This window comes from Pongo abelii, chromosome 1 (assembly GCF_028885655.2).
Source record: "Pongo abelii isolate AG06213 chromosome 1, NHGRI_mPonAbe1-v2.0_pri, whole genome shotgun sequence".
NCBI lineage: Eukaryota > Metazoa > Chordata > Mammalia > Primates > Hominidae > Pongo > Pongo abelii.
This window is the reverse complement of record NC_071985.2, coordinates 179,021,277-179,037,125: the sequence shown is the minus strand read 5'-3', so window position 1 is coordinate 179,037,125 and position 15,849 is coordinate 179,021,277. Positions and strand designations below refer to the sequence as shown.

Here is a 15,849-nt window from a genome sequence, read left to right as displayed (position 1 = left end):
GCAGGTACCATAAATGAGTGAAGAACTGGGCGATGATTAATGGCAATTAACACAGTCTCAGCATCAGGGAGACAACAGGGAGTGATGGGGACTGTGATAAATTGGTGAGCGAGTGCTCCTTCTAAGGAGGGAAGCCACTTTGCAGGTTTCAGTCCATAGTTTGTGGGGCCTAATTGGCCAGATCTATTGATTTTCCAAAAGAGGCACGAAATCCATATTTTTATTTAAAATCTCCCATTTTTGAAATGTCTGCAATTAATTCAAAATTTTAAAACTCTATGCTGGCCAATACCAAATACATTTGTGGGCTAGATTCAGGCCACCCATCTGCAGTCTCTGCATTATCCTACACCATCTCCTGGCTGGATGAAAAATGAAGGTTACAGGAGTGATTGCTCCATGGAGAGGGGAGTCTAAATTACCTGGGTGCCTGTCCACTCTGTGCCAGGCACCATGTTGAGGATGCAGGCAAGACAGCTAGATCTTAAGCTCCATGAAGGCAGTCAGTGCCTGAACCATGGAAATAACTTAATAAATACCTGAATGAATGAATGAATGAATGAATCAATCCAGATTCAGGCTCTCCCCTTAAGGAGCTTACAATCTAGAAGGGACCTAAGTCTCAGACATATACAAGGTAGAGACCATCTAATACCCATGAGAAGAATGAACTAGGAATAAACCTGAGAAGGCTGCAGCCACTTCCATGGATGGGATCAAGGATGGCTTCCTGGAGGAGGAAGCATTTGAGTTGGACCTTGAAAGATGGGCAAGATGGAATTCACTGGGGATGGGAGCAGGGGTGCAGAGAGGACTCTGGACATCAGGGGTAGTATGGTCAGGGGTAGGACAATCTGGGTCATATTTTGGGAATAGCAAGTGAACATGGTAGGGTGAGGGTGAGGGCAAAGCACTGGGAGACAGGACTGGAAGGGTGTTTGGAGTAAGATTATAGCCAGGCTTAACAGAGAGACAGGGCTTTGGTCCCCAGACCTGTTTTTAAGCACCCATGGCCATATCTGATATCATCCCTGACTTCCTTGGGCACCACCTGCACAAGGCAACGGAAGTCCCTGGTTCAACTGGAAGGGGTCTAGAAGGAAAGGTGAGGTTTTTCTCCTGCCTTGCTGGAGGCTGTCTCCATGCACGCTTTGTTTTCTATCTAGGGGGAGGCATGACCCCAGCTGTGGCCTTGACAGCACCCAAGAAGAACGGAAGGATTCTTCCATGTTGTCTTTAGTACCCTCATATGGTTTGGCTGTGTCCCCATCCAAATCTCATCTTGAATTCCCATGTGTTGTGGGAGGGACCCAGTGGGAGGTAAATGAATCATGGGGGCAGGTCTTTCCCATGTTGTTCTTGTGATAGTGAATAAGTCTCATGAGATCTGATGGTTTTACAAAGAAGAGTTTCCCTGCACAAGCTCTCTTCTTGTCTGCTGCCATGTGAGATAACGCCTTTCACCTTCTGCCATGATTGTGAGGCCTCCCCAGCCATGTGGAACTGTGAGTCCCTTAAACCCCTTTCTTTCATAAATTGCCCATTCTCAGGTATGTCCTTATCAGCAGCATGAAAACGGACTAATACATACCCACACAGAGCCTGGCACAGAATAAATGTTTAATACATACTTGTTAAACAAAACTGACACTGAACTTTTATCCTTCCATTTGGATCATACTACCCCAAGGGGCCTTGAGACAAATGATGTCATCTTTCTGAGCTTCAGTTTCTTCATCTTTAAAATGGGAATAGTATGATCTACTCTATAGGGTGGTTATGAGGTTGAAATGAGATAATTAGAATAAAGAGACAGAGGCAATACCTGGTGCCCAGAAGGTGTCTGAGAAATGGGAGCTTCTCCTTCCCTTCTACTTGGGAGGGTCAAACGATAAGCCCTGCCTGCCTTCTCAATTTGCAAAGACATTTCTGGCTCTTCCTAGCCAGTGGCTTAGAGATAATTAAGCATCTCTCTAAAGAGAGGCTTTCTAGTAAACGAAGGAGAAAATCAGCCTTGCAGCTGGGAGAGATCCAGCTGCCCTGAAGAACTGTCTCCAGGCTTATCCTTTCCACAGAAACACACCCCAACAAGCAGCTTGGGGAAGCAGGCCATTTGGAGAGGATTTGTGGAATCTCCCAGACAAACAGTTCCATGAAGAAGGGATCCCATCCAAGCTTATGTGTGGAGGAATAAACACTCGGGCTCAGACGGCAGGTAGGAAGGCGGGAGCTGGAGGCAGTGCTGAGGTCTCGGTGTCAGGGGGCAGGACTCACCTACTAGCAGCACTTCTTACTAGCTGTGGGGCCTTGGGGCCTCTGGGGGACTCAGTTTACTTATCAGTGCAATACAGATAATAAGTCATGTCTTATAACATAGATTAAGGATGTGAACACTGTTCTTAAATATTTGTAATGATTCCATTTGGTAAATGAAGATCTAGAGCTGTGTATTAGGTTGACCCACATGAAACTGATGTTTCTTTAAGTCAAAAAAGTTAGAATATCAGCAATTTCATGTAGCTCAACCTAACTGTTCTTTCCACATAATTGGGCCGCCACAACTTCTTATATTTTTGTTGCCTATTCCTTGGGTCTCCAGGGTGTTTTGCATCCAACTTACTTTGTTCATCTCATCTCTGCCAATTCCTCCATCCACCCTGCCTTCTCCACCAGCACCCTCTCCTCCTGGCTCTCAGGCTGGATATAGTTCCTAGAAGACTTGTTCTATTTCACCCCTCCCAACTTTGGTTAACCATCCCCTCAGCCTAGAATGCCATTTATGGCCACTGCCAATTTGTACTCCTTCTTCAAGGTCCAACTCAAATGCCCCTGTCCTGTCACCTCCCCTGAGAGGTGATGTTAGGTTAGTCCTGTCCATAAGCTCCTCCATGTCCTACCTCTTGCCTAATCCTCTCAGCTTGCATCCTGCTCCCTTGGCACACCTTCTTTCTGTTCCAGGACAAAGGACTTACTTCTCCAATTGCCTTTGTCCATGTTGTTCCCAGCACTGAGTTTCCTTCCCACATTTTCCCTTTAGCTCTCCAGTCTTAGACACATAGCTTCTCCATGGCATCTTAGAGCATCCTTGATGGTCAACTCACCTTAATTAACACTTCAAAGTATCCTTCTGCGTTGGCAGGGCTGATGGGCGTATAGGCTCTCTGAATTTCTAAGTCATCTACTATCCCTCTGGGAAACAGAAGCGTGCAGTCAGTCAGCCAGTCACTCAACAAACCCTTATAAGGCTGGGCACGGTGGCTCATGTCTGTAATGCCCACACTTTGGGAGGCCGAGGTGGGCTGATCACTTGAGGTCAGGAGTTTGAGACCAGCCTGGACAACATAGTGAAACCCTGTCTCTACTAAAAATACAAAAATTTAGCTGGGTGTGGTGGCTCACGCCTGTAGTCTCAGCTACCTGGGAGGCTGAGTCACATGAATCACTTGAATCCGGGAGGTGGAGGTTTCAGTGAGCTGAGATCATGCTACTGCACTCCAGCCTGGGCAATAGAGCAAGACTCTGTCTCAAACAAACAAACAACTGCAAATCCTTATGAGGTATCTCCTTTGCCAGGCTGGTGAAAATAAAGGTCCTCGCTGAGAGGCAGGCAAGATGCAACAGAAAAAAAAAAGAGTACTGGGCTCATCCACTGCCACGTGCTGGCTGTGAGATCCCAGTAGATCATCTCATCCCCCATGGCCCCTTTTGTAAAATGGGGACAGCTATCTGCATTCCAGTTGTGTGGCTCCTCTGGGACTACAGATGGGAGAGTGTTTCAAAAAGTGCACTGAGGATGTGAGTTGTTTTGGAGACATGACTGTCATTTTTCCTAACCTCTTCTCGACCACAGAGTGATAAAGACAAAAACAACTGCTAACATTTATTGAACACTTACTAGCACCTGACAGAAGCATTAGGACTGGAAGGATCCTCAAAGGGCCCTAGTCTACCCTATCTCATGCATGAATCCTCTCCATGTTACCAAAAACAGGGTCAGGATAACCACCATGAGTCACAGTAATAGCCATGGTGTATTAAATGCATACATGTATCAAACATTTCATATGCATTATCTCATTTAACTCAAACAACAACCCAAATGAGGAACCCAGTGCTTAGAGAAGGGAAGTCACTTGCACAGCTCAAATTCAATCACAGCTCTAACTTCAGAGCTGGGTTCCTCACCACTGTTCTTCAGAGCTTCCCAGAAGCTTCCCTAAGCAGTCGTCTCTCAAGTCCTACTACGTACAAAACTTTCTTCTCTGAGGTATGCAAAGATTAAAAAGGCCCTGTCTCAATGCACCAAAAGCATGAGGGGCTGGACAGAAATATTTAATAAATGCATATGAGGCTGGGCGTGGTGGCTCACGTCTGTAATCCTGGCACTTTGAAAGGCCAAGGTGGGTGGATCATGAGGTCAAGAGATCGAGACCATCCTGGCCAACATGGTGAAACCCCATCTCTACTAAATATACAAAAATTAGCTAGGCATGGTGGCACATGCCTTTAGTCCCAGTTACTTGGGAGACTGAGGCAGGAGAATCGCTTGAACCTGGGAGGCGGAGGTTGCAGTGAGCTGAGATCATGCCACTGCACTCCAACCTGGGTGACAGAGTGAGACTCTGTCTCAAAAAATATAGATAAATAAATAAAAATAAATAAATAAATGCATATAAAACAAATGGGGACATAAGGAACAGAGCACAGAGCATGGCTTGGCTGCAGAGCACTATGACGTCTGCTACAACAGAGGTAAAACTGATATGTTTTAGAGGGAGTGTGTAGTCTCCTCTGGGAGCCTAGGAAACCTCCTGGAGGTGGGTGTTGCAGGATAGGCCAGCCACTGACAAGGGCAAATCGGGACAGGAAGGGTGGTGGGAATGGGGTGAGGAGCAGGAGGCTGAGACCAGGGCAGGGGTGGGTTGGCAAAGGGAGAAGAACATGGTGGGAAAGCAAGCTGGGGCCTTGGGCTAGGACATCATTATGGAGGCAATGTGGCACCTCAGATACCTTCTGGGGTGCCACATTGCCTCCATGCTGCATCCCAGAGTGACATGGTCAGAAATGTGTGTTAGGGATGTCACCGCAGGGACAGAGAGGGTGAAGGAGGGGAGCCAGCCTGGAGGCAGGGAGTTCTGGGCATTCTGGTTCATGGATGGAAGGATGCCTGGGGCCATGACCTGCCCTGTGGCCCCTCCTGCCCACTGGGATAGTGAACTTCTAGGACTGCTGGCCAGGTCACAGGCCAGAAGGAGCTGGACACAAACACCAGGGGCCAGTGTGAAGCAAGTGGCCAGAGTCTGAGCAGCAGTAAGTGCTCTTCTGGTTTCCACCTTCTCCTCTAGCCACACCTTGCTTCCTTTGCTGGCTCCTTCTCCTCTTGCCAATACCGTAGATGCTGGTGTTTCCAGGGTTTGGTCCTATGCGCCTTTCTCTTTCCATGCACACATTTTCCCAAATGCCACTCAGCTATGTGCCAATGACTCCCAAACCCATGCCTGCAGCTCAGATCTCTCTACTGAGCCTCAGATTCACAGAGCCAACAGCCTGGCAGACAACTCTACCTGGACATCCCAAAGGGTCTTGTCTCTGGGCAGGCAGGGGTGGGGACTGGGGTGGGAGTAGAGTGCCTAAGTAGGCTGGGAGGAAGTAGGAACCTCAGAGGAGTGGTAAAGAGCGTAACTCAGGAGCCAGGCTGTCTGGGTTTAAATCCTGGCTCCGTGACTTATTAGCTATGTAGTGCTGGGCAAGCCTTTTATTCTCAATTCTATCATTTGGTACTAATCATATTAGGTTCATACCACAAAGCCAGACTGCTTGCCTTCAAATCCTGGCTCCAACATTTCCTAACTGTGTGACCTTGGCAAGTTTCTGGACCTCTCTTACTTCAATTTCCTCTGGGGTATAACTGCACCTACCACACAGGATTGTGTGAGGGTTAAATGATTTCACACCTATAAGCACACAGAACTGTGCCTTGGATAGTAAATGCTATTAAAGTGATTGTGTTGTTATTATTTATGATGAAAATGCATTATCTAGTTCAATCCCGAGAACTCTCTGAGTCATGTGTCACCATGTCTATCTTGAAGATGACAAATGGAGGCTTAAGGGAGAGTATGCTAGTTGCTCAAGGCCAGCAGCTAGCAAATGGCAAAGCAGGGCTGTGAAGCTTTGGTCTTCCCGCTACCTGAGTGTACCGTAGGATGAGGTGCTGGCCGGGCTGCAGGCCAAGCTGGCTGTTCCCGGGTAGAGCAAACCGGACCCGGTAGGTGTCCTTAGTGAGTCTGTCCATGGCACTGATGCAGAAGGCCACGAAGGTCTCTGGGTTCAGCTTGGAGGGGCAGCTCTGCAACAGGAAGAGATCCAAAAGCTAGAGGCCGGGGCTCCACAGACACACAGGCATCCATAGCATCCTTCCCACTGTCCCCAAGGAGAGGCTGTCTTGGCTCGGAAAGTTTCCCGTAAACTGGACACTAGCCTCGCCTTACTTCCCTTTCAAAATTGGATCCAAGAATGCCAGAGCGCTTTCCTTTGAGCCTATCCGGCTCTTAAGCCTTCCGTGGCTCCCCCCAGCTCCAGGGTAAAGTGCGGGCTCCTTCCTTAGCTGGCCACTCAAAGGCCCTGTGGACGACCCTCATGCCTCATTTTATCTCCCAGGCATCTAATGCCAGACTTTTCTTCGTCCTCCCAAGAACACCCTGCTGCCTCCTACTTCTGAGTTTTTATTTGCTCAAGTAGTGCCCTCTTATCCAGAACATTCATCTCCAATGTGTAAAAGACATACCCATTCTTCAAACCTGCTAAAATCCAGATCTGCATAATTTATAAGTTGATGGGACCTCAGAATATCTAATCCAATATCTATGTATTACATATGTGGAAACTGAGGCCCGAGTTGAGTCATGCTGGCTTACTTGTCCACAGTCACACTGTAGACAAAGATTCAAATTCATGTCTAAGTCTCAGCCCACTGCCTTTAACATTCCACCCCAACCTGCATCTCCTCCAGGAAGCCTTCTCTGAATGCTGTGACTCACAGATCTTTCTTTCCTGTAAAATACTCCATTTACTCCTGGGACCCCTCAATCCCAGCTTAGGGCCTGGCACCATGTGTTCCTGCAGCACCAACTCTGGAACCCCAGTTACCCATGGTAGTGCTGACAGTATCACTGAACTGACAGAAATTCTCGGGTTTGGCATTCAAGGCCTTGTCTCCACTGTGCCCCTTCCCACACCCCCCATCCAGGATGACCTCTTCATCAGCAGCCAGAGCACCTGGGTACTCTCTGGCACAGCTGCCTGGTGCTTTGGAAAGAACAATGGACTAGGAGTCGAGAGAACTGGGTTCAGCCCCAGCTCAGCTGCTGCCTCTCTGTGGGGCCTTCAGCATATCAATTGATCCTCTGGGTCTCAGTTTCCTAGTCTATAAAAAGGGCCATTCATCCCTGATAACTTTATAGGGTTATCATGAGGGTCAGTTGAGATACCACGTAAAAAGCATTTTATAAAATGTACGTTACCATGGAAATGTAAAATCTTTTCCTATTATTATTGCTTCATTAAAAGTTAAAAAAATTGGAATATGCTATTTTATAGGACTGACAAAATGTTTGTGTTTGTTTGAGTCCATCTGTTTGCAAAATTTTTTTTTTTTTTTTTTTGAGATAGAGTCTCGCTCTGTTGCCCAGGCTGGAGTGCAGTGGTGTGATCTTGGCTCACTACAACCTCTGCCTCCCGGATTCAAGTGATTCTCGTGCCTCAGCCTCTCGGGTAGCTGGGATTACAGACATGTGCCATCACACCCAGCTAATTTTTGTACTTTTAGTAGTGATGGGGTTTCACCATGTTGGCCAGGCTGGTCTTGAACTCCTGACCTCAGGTGATCCGCCCACCTTGGCCTCTCAAAGTGCTGGGATTACAGGCATGAGGCACCACGCTGGACTTCTGTTTGCAACTTTAAATGTGGTATCATTTAAATTTCCAATGTTATAATAGGTGATGACAGCTGCTATTTACTGAGCATCTACCATGTGCCAGGTGCTTTACATATTTATCCCATGAAATTCTCATAACAACCTATAAAGTATTAACATCCCAATTTTTCAGATGAGAAAACTGAGGTTTAGCACACTAAAATGACATGCCCAACATCATACGATTAACTGGCAGAACCGGCCCTCAGTTCCTTAGTGAGTCTTTCTATCACAACCCTGTGTTTCTTTTTTTTCTTTTCTTTTTTTTTTTTGAGACAGAGTGTTGCTCTGTCACCCAGGCTGAAGTGCAGTGGTGCAATCTGGGCTCACTGCAACCTCCGCCTCTCAGTTCAAACAATTCTCATGCCTCACCCTCCCAAGTAGCTGTGACTACAGGCGTGTGCCACCACGCCTGGCTAATTTTTAAATTTGTAGTAGAGACAGGGTTTCACCATGTTGGCCAGGCTGGTCTGGAACTCCTGAGCTTAGGTGATCCACCTGCCTCGGCCTCCCAGAGTGCTGGGATTACAGTCGTAAGCCACCGTGCCTGGCCAAGTAACTCTGTGATTCTTTGTCCCCCTTCTGTAAGCTGAGTTTTTTCAGCACTGGTACCCTGACATCCTTATTACCAACCTCCTTGTGCCTAGCACCCAGGATATGGTACTTAGTAGATCTTGGAGAAACACATTCATTCATCCACAAATATTTAATGAGTGCCAACTGTAATGCCAGGAACTACTCAAGGTGCTGAGGATAGAACAGTGAGAAAGACAGAGGCCCCTTCTCTTCCAGAACTGATATTTTGGCAAGAAGAGGGACAATATACACATAAAAGAGTACATCTAGATAGTGTCTGGTAGTCCTGAGTTAGGAAGAGAAATGAAAGTTGGGCAGAGATCAGAAAGAAGTGAAGGGGACAGCCACGTGGAGATGGGAGGGCAGTGAGAAGAAAGAAACAGAGGTTGTCACGAACATTCCCCAGTCACTGGCAGAAGCCAGAGCACTCTAGTCCCCATCACCACCTTCCAGTGGCAGAAATACAAGGAGACACTAAATATAAAGTCATGCATGCCTGTAATCCCAGCAAGCACTTTGGGAGGCCAAGATGGGAGGTTTGCTTAAGCCCAGGAGTTTGAGCCCAGCCTGGGCAATATTGCAAGACCCCACCTCTATCTTTATAAAAAGCAAAAATATGGCCAGGTACAGTGGCTCACACCTATAATCCTACTACTTTGAGAGGCTGAGGCAGGTGGATCAGTTGAGGTCAGGAGTTCGAGACCAACGTGGTAAAACCCTGTCTCTGCTAAAAATGCAAAAAAAAAATTAGCCGAGCGTGGTGGTAGGTGCCTGTAATCCCGGGTACTCAGGAGGCTGAGGCAGGAGAATTGCTTGAATTTGGGAGGCAGAGGTTTCAGTGAGCTGAGATCATGCCACTGTACTCCAGCCTGGGTGACAGAGTGAGACTCTGCCTCAATAACAATAATAATAATAATAATAATAATGTCATTTTGGGGTTCAGAGAAACAACTGCAAGGCCAGGCGTGGTGGCTTATGCCTCTAATCCCAGTACTTTGGGAGGCCGAGGCAGGTGGATCACCTAAGGTCAGGAGTTCGAGACCAGCCTGGCCAACATGGTAAAACCCCATCTGTACTAAAAACATAAAATTAGTCAGGTGTGGTGGCACATGCCTGTAATCCCAGCTACTTGGGAGGCTGAGGCAGGAGAATCACTTGAACCTGGGAGGCGGAGGTTGCAGTGAACCAAGATCGCGCCACTGCACTCCAGCCTGGGCAACAAGAGCAAAACTCCATCTCAAAAAAAAAGAAAGGAAAAGAAAGAAAAGAAAAACAACTGCATTTGTTCAGGATGTATGATCTATAGCTTAAGAACAACATGTGTAAAAATGACTAAGCTTTGGTCTAGTTTGAGCCGCAAGAATGGGGAGTGGTTGGTCAAATTGATGATGGCCAGGCAAGGTGGCTCACGCCTGTAATCCCATCACTTTGGGAGGCTGAGGTGGGAGGATCACTTGAGACCAAGAGTTCGAGACCAGCCCTGGCAACATAGCGAGATTCCATCTCTATAAAAAAGAAAAAAAAAAGTGATGACGATGCCAGATGGCATTGAGAGAGGTAGAAATGGGAGACACCTCTACTCCACATTAGTCAGGAGGGACACAGAAAATGGGAAGACTGTTCAGATGCGGAAGACCAAGACGGGGCAGATTCAAAACAAACCTATGCACAGTGTCAGAAGGAATAGGTCCTCAGTTTCCCTATCTGTGTTATACAGGGGGTGAAGTCCAGTGTTCTGACATCTATAACTGTGAACCCTTCCAAACGTTACAATAAAGGACTAAACTGCTTAGTCCAGACTATGAAGTCCCAGAGGAGTTAAGGAGGAAAAAGTCAGTAAGGGCCAGAGAAGAACAAATATCAGCCCTAACATCCTTTATTTACCTAGAATAAACTATAGCTAGTTTAGTCCATAAGGACAAGGACTATGTCTGTCATGCTCACTCTCAAATCCTCACTATCTCACAGGGCCTGGTATATAATAGGTACTCAATAAAAATAGTTAAGTGAAATGGATGTCAAGCTCTGTGCTACACATCACAAACACTGAGCCTCATTTTACAGATGGGGAAACTAAGGCTTAAACTTTGCCTCAAATCACACAGCTGCTAATAAGTTTGCTTCAGGGCTGGGCTTTGAACCTAGATCTGTTTGCTTCTGTTATGCATACTCTTTTCTTCTGCTGTACAGGCAGGGAAGGCTTCCCAGAGGTGTGCTTTGCAGGGCCAAGGCAAGTAGATTCCGTTGCCCTGGTGCTCATATCGAGAAGCAGCCTCCCTTACCTGTGACTCTGGCCCACGCAGCAGGCTCCTGTCCTTGCTGGCTCGGGCTGCCTCCCACCTTGCCAGGTCTCGGTGATAGAGGTCAAACACACAGGGTGAGCAGCCACTGCCGCAGCACTGGGAGGGCAAGGGTTCCATGGGCCGCAGCTGCAGCCAGGCTTCCTCAGTGTCGTCGTCCTCCTCCCTCTCAGCCATCATCAGTGGGGCATGGGCAGCCTAAAAGGAACAACTGGGTGCTCTTCCAGAACAGGCCAGGCTCTATGAGACCACGGGCGCAGGCCCTGCTCCTTGGCCAGCCTGTGAGAGGGAAAACTGTGAGAGGGAAAACATGGGGGTTATTCTCTGGTCTCCTGTATTCCTCACATTCTCCAAAGCCTGCAGGTGCCAGGCTCTGTGCAAGCACTGGGGATGGAGATGGATCAGCCAAGGAGTCTGCTGTCTGGTGGGGAGCATTAACCACTTACTATCATTGGTTTTAGAAGGACAATCCCTCGTGTGAAGTGAATCTTTCTTTACTAGAGGAAAGGGTTTGGCTTCAGGAAACCTGGTTCTACTACTCATGAGCTCTATGACTCCAGGAAGGTTTAGCAGGATGGGACCCCCTTGAGCACAGGAGGGTGTCTTATTCTTTTTGTATTCTATCACCAAGCATATCTTGGCACATGGAAGAAAGGACACAACAATCAGAGCTGGTAACCAAGGTTTCCTGATCTGTTCCTGTGCTCTGAGTGCCAGCTGACACTTTACACGGAAAAGTCTCATTGAATTTTAAAAGATATTTTTGTTTTGTTTTGTTTTTCTGAAATGAGGTCTCACTCTGTTGCCCAGGCTGGAGAGCAGTGGCACGATCATAGCTCACTGCAGCCTCAACCTCCTGGGCTCAAGCAATCCTCCTGCCTCAGTCTCCCGAGTAGCTGGGACTACAGGTGTGCACCACCATACCTGGCTAATTTTTTTTTCTTACTTTTTGTAGAGACAGGGTCTCACTATGTTGCCAGTCTGGTCTCGAACTCCTGGCCTCAAATGATCTTCTCATCTCAGCCTCCCACAATGCTGAGATTACAGGCATGAGCCACCATGTCTGGCCCTAAAATGTTTTAAATGATAAAGTAAAATATATACCTACAACTCAATTATAAAAAATTAATTAAAAATATAAAAGAACGCCTGTGTAACTACTACTCAGTCAAGTAAAAAGAACCTTGCCAGCATTCCAGAAGCCACCTGTGTCCCTTCCTGATAACTGTACTTCCCCTAGGTTACCATAATCTGACTTTTGTGATAATTATTTCCTTTTTCCCCTAGTTTTGCCACCTTTGTTTGCAATCCTAACCACTACAGTTCAGCTTTGCCCAGAGTTTCATACAGCTTCTAAAATGGTGGCAACCAGGGTTTTAACTCTGGCATGTCTGGTTTCAAAACATATTGTTCTTCAATTGCAGGAAACAGAAGAAGGTTGTGATGGTCCAGGTGAGATGATATAAGGACTTAGACCTGCAGCTTCAGGCAGGATGAGAAGGCAGGGGTCAATGAGAGAAATACTGAAGACGAAATTAACAGAACACTGAGACTGACTAGATGTGAGGGAGTGTGGGGGGACAAAGGGGTAGAAGGGACATCCAACCCCTCGGATCTGGCTTGGGTTTTGGTAGACAGAAGGCTCAAGAAGAAGTTGAGTTTTAAGGGAAAGAAGAAGAGAGTTTGGTTTGAGGTATGCTGAGTGCCTGTGGAGCATCCAAGTGCAAAATCCAGTTGTGAGTTGGATTAAACAGGTCTAGATATGAGTCTGGAGATGGAGGGACAGTGAAGAGAGAAAAACAGGTGCAGTTGAAGGCCTGCCTGGCTTCACTCCCTCCTGTGAGCACTCCATGCACTTGGTCCATCCCTGCTCATAAAAGGTGCTCAATAAACACTTTTCTTTCTTTCTTTTTTCCTTTTTTTTTTTTTTTTTTTTTTTTTTGAGACAGAGTCTCACTCTGTTGCCCAGGTTGCCAGGTTGGAGTACAGTAGCATGATCTTGACTCACTGCAACCTCTGCCTCCTGGGCTCAAGCGATTCTCCTGCCTCAGCCACCCAAGTAGCTGGGAAAACAGGCGCCCAACACAATGCCTGGCTAGGTTTTGTATTTTGAGTAGAGACAGGTCCTCCTGTGGGGACCTCTGTAAAGGGCATCTATGCATGTTCACAATGGCTGGCTTGCTGATGAGTCAGATGTGAGTTTGTTTTCCTCTTGCAACCTGCGTCTGCATGTAGCCAGCCGGCGCTCCTCACTTCTCAGACGGGGCGGCCGGGCAGAGGCGCTCCTCACATCCCGGACGATGGGCGGCCGGGCAGAGACGCTCCTCACTTCCCAGATGGGGCGGCCGGGCAGAGGGGCTCCTCACATCCCAGACGATGGGCGGCCAGGCAGAGACGCTCCTCACTTCCTAGACGGGGTGGCGGCCGGGCAGAGGCTGTAATCTTAGCACTTTGGAAGGCCAAGGCAGGCAGCTGGGAGGTGGAGGTTGTAGCCAGCCGAGATCACGCCACTGCACTCCAGCCTGGGCAACATTGAGCACTGAGTGAACGAGACTCCGTCTGCAATCCCAGCACCTCGGGAAGCTGAGGCGGGCAGATCACTCGAGGCCAGGAGCTGGAGACCAGCCCGGTCAACACGGCGAAACCCCGTCTCCACCAAAAATACAAAAACCAGTCAGGCGTGGCGGCGCGCGCCTGCAATCCCAGACACTCAGCAGGCTGAGGCAGGAGAATCACAGGAGCCCGAGGCAGAGAGGTTGCAGCGAGCTGAGATCACGGCAGTACAGTCCAGCTTCCGCAACAGAGGGACACAGAATAAAGAAGGAGAGGGAGACCGAAGAGGGGAGAGGGAGAGGGAGAGGGAGACCGAAGAGGAGAGGGGGAGGGGGAGGGGGAGGGGAGGGGGAGGGGGAGGGGGAGGGGGAGGGGAGGGGGAGGGGAGGGGAGGGGGAGGGAGAGCGATGGTATCTTATCCTTTCTGTATTCTACCACCAAGCACAGCCTGGCATATGGAAGGTTCCCTATGACTGCTCATTCAGTTTACAGATACAATCTGGGAGCTAGGTGTTGGGAGGCAACAGAGGTAAACAGGTCATTGTTCCTACCTTCACAGAGCCTCATAGACTACATGGTGTTACATCAACCCAATTCATTTTTATTGCATGCTATGGATCAGGTATGCATTATGAGTGAATGAGGTCTGGTCCCCTCTTTATGCTGATTTCTTTTTTTTTTTTTTTTTTTTTTTTTGAGACAGAGTCTCGCTCTGTTGCCCAGGCTGGAGTGCACTGGCGCGATCTCGGCTCACTGCCACCTCCGCCTCCCGGGTTCACACCATTCTCCTGCCTCAGCCTCCTGAGTAGCTGGGACTACAGGCGCCCGCCACCACGCCCAGCTAATTTTTTGTATTTTTAGTAGAGACGGGGTTTCACTGTGTTAGCCAGGATGGTCTGATCTCCTGACCTCGTGATCCGCCTGCCTCGGCCTCCCAAAGTGCTGGGGTTATAGGCGTGAGCCACCATGCCCGGCCTTTTTTTTTTTTTTTTTTTTTGAGACAGGGTCTTGCTGTGTTCCCCAGGTTGGAGTGCAATGGTAGGATCACAGCTCATTGCAGACTCGATCTCTGAGGCCCAAGTGATCTTCCCATCTCAGCCTCCTGAGTACCTAGATCTATATAGGTGCGTGCCATCACGCCTGGCTAATTTTTTTTATTATTTTTAGAGAGGAGGTCTCACCATGTTGCCCAGGCTGATCTCAAACTCCTGGCCTCAAGTGGCCCCTCCCACCTAGGTCTCCCAAAGTGTTGGGATTACAGGTGTGAACGACGACTGTAGGCCTTCTCCACGTTTTAACAGTCCCACTTTCTCTGCTATTTTGGAAATTAGCAGAAAAGTTGGCCACGTCAGTCATGAATTTTAAAGAGTTGGTTCATGCGTCCTCTGAGCTCTATCTTTTCAGTTCAAGAGGCACCACCTTTAATCCAGGCCTTGACACATGTTGCCTCAGGCTGGATGACTTTTCCCACCCCGCAGGCCTTGGTTTTAAAGGTCACCTCCCTTCAGAGGCCCTCCCTGAACCTTCCCCTCCTCATTCTCTATAAGGCACTCTATTTGTTTCTGTTATACGCGCATTCACTAAACATATTTACTATGTGCCAGGCACTGTTCTCAGTGCTGGGGATATAGCAGTGAAGAAACTGAAACCCTTGCACTCACTGAGCTCATATCTTAGGGTGAGAAACAGTTATTGAGCAAGATCAAGATGGAAAACAGATGGTACGATAGTGTGAAATGCTAAAGAGAAAAATAACTACGGAAAAGGGATAGGAAGTGTGTGTATCGCAGTTGACTTATTTGTTCGCGTTGTTTACCTGCGTTCTGTCTGCATCTCCCATCTGTCTTATTTACCAATGCCAACCGGGGTTCAGCGCAGCGCCTGACACAGCAGGCAGCTGATAGACAGGTGTTGAGCAAGGAGCAAAGGCGAATCTTCATTGCTCTGTCCTTGCTTCTAGGAGGCGAATTGGGAAATCCAGAGGGAAAGGAAAAGCGAGAAAAGTGGCTCGCTTTTGGCGCTGGGGAAGAGGTGTACAGTGAGCAGTCACGCTCAGAGCTGGCTTGGGGGACACTCTCACGCTCAGGAGAGGGACAGAGCGACAGAGGCGCTCGCAGCAGCGCGCTGTACAGGTGCGCCAGCTTAGGCATTTCTATCCCTATTTTTACAGCGAGGGACACTGGGCCTCAGAAAGGGAAGTGCCTTCCCAAGCTGCAACTGCTCACAAGCGGTCAACCTTGTCTAAGTCCAGGTCTGAAGTCCTGGAGCGATTCTCGACCCACCACGACCACTCACCTACTCGCCTGCGCTTCACCTCACGTGAGGGTTTTCCAGGTTCCTCCCTGTCTCTGGGTAGGCGGGGAGCGCTTAGCAGGTATCACCTATAAGAAAATGAGAACGGGCTGGGGGCCGGTGCAAGACAAGAATATCCTGACTGTGATTGG

General features: G+C 48.3%; 1 protein-coding gene across 10 annotated transcripts in view; it reads right to left on the bottom strand.

Annotated features, from left to right (window-relative positions):
• LOC100432451 (NADH-cytochrome b5 reductase-like) overlaps window positions 1–15,788 on the bottom strand; it is a 30,705-nt gene extending 14,917 nt beyond the window's left edge. Inside the window, exons 1-5 of one of the 10 annotated variants that reach the window (XM_063712268.1) lie at window positions 15,701–15,788; window positions 11,799–11,921; window positions 10,835–11,146; window positions 6,201–6,349; window positions 3,102–3,189 (exon numbers count right to left, since the gene is read on the bottom strand). In XM_063712268.1, the coding sequence (XP_063568338.1) occupies window positions 3,102–3,189; window positions 6,201–6,349; window positions 10,835–11,032 (435 nt within the window). In that variant the 5' untranslated portion in view covers window positions 11,033–11,146; window positions 11,799–11,921; window positions 15,701–15,788. The other 9 variants (XM_002810786.5, XM_054534436.2, XM_054534442.2 and 6 more) reach the window with 9 other exon arrangements.
• Window positions 15,789–15,849: the final 61 nt, after the last annotated feature.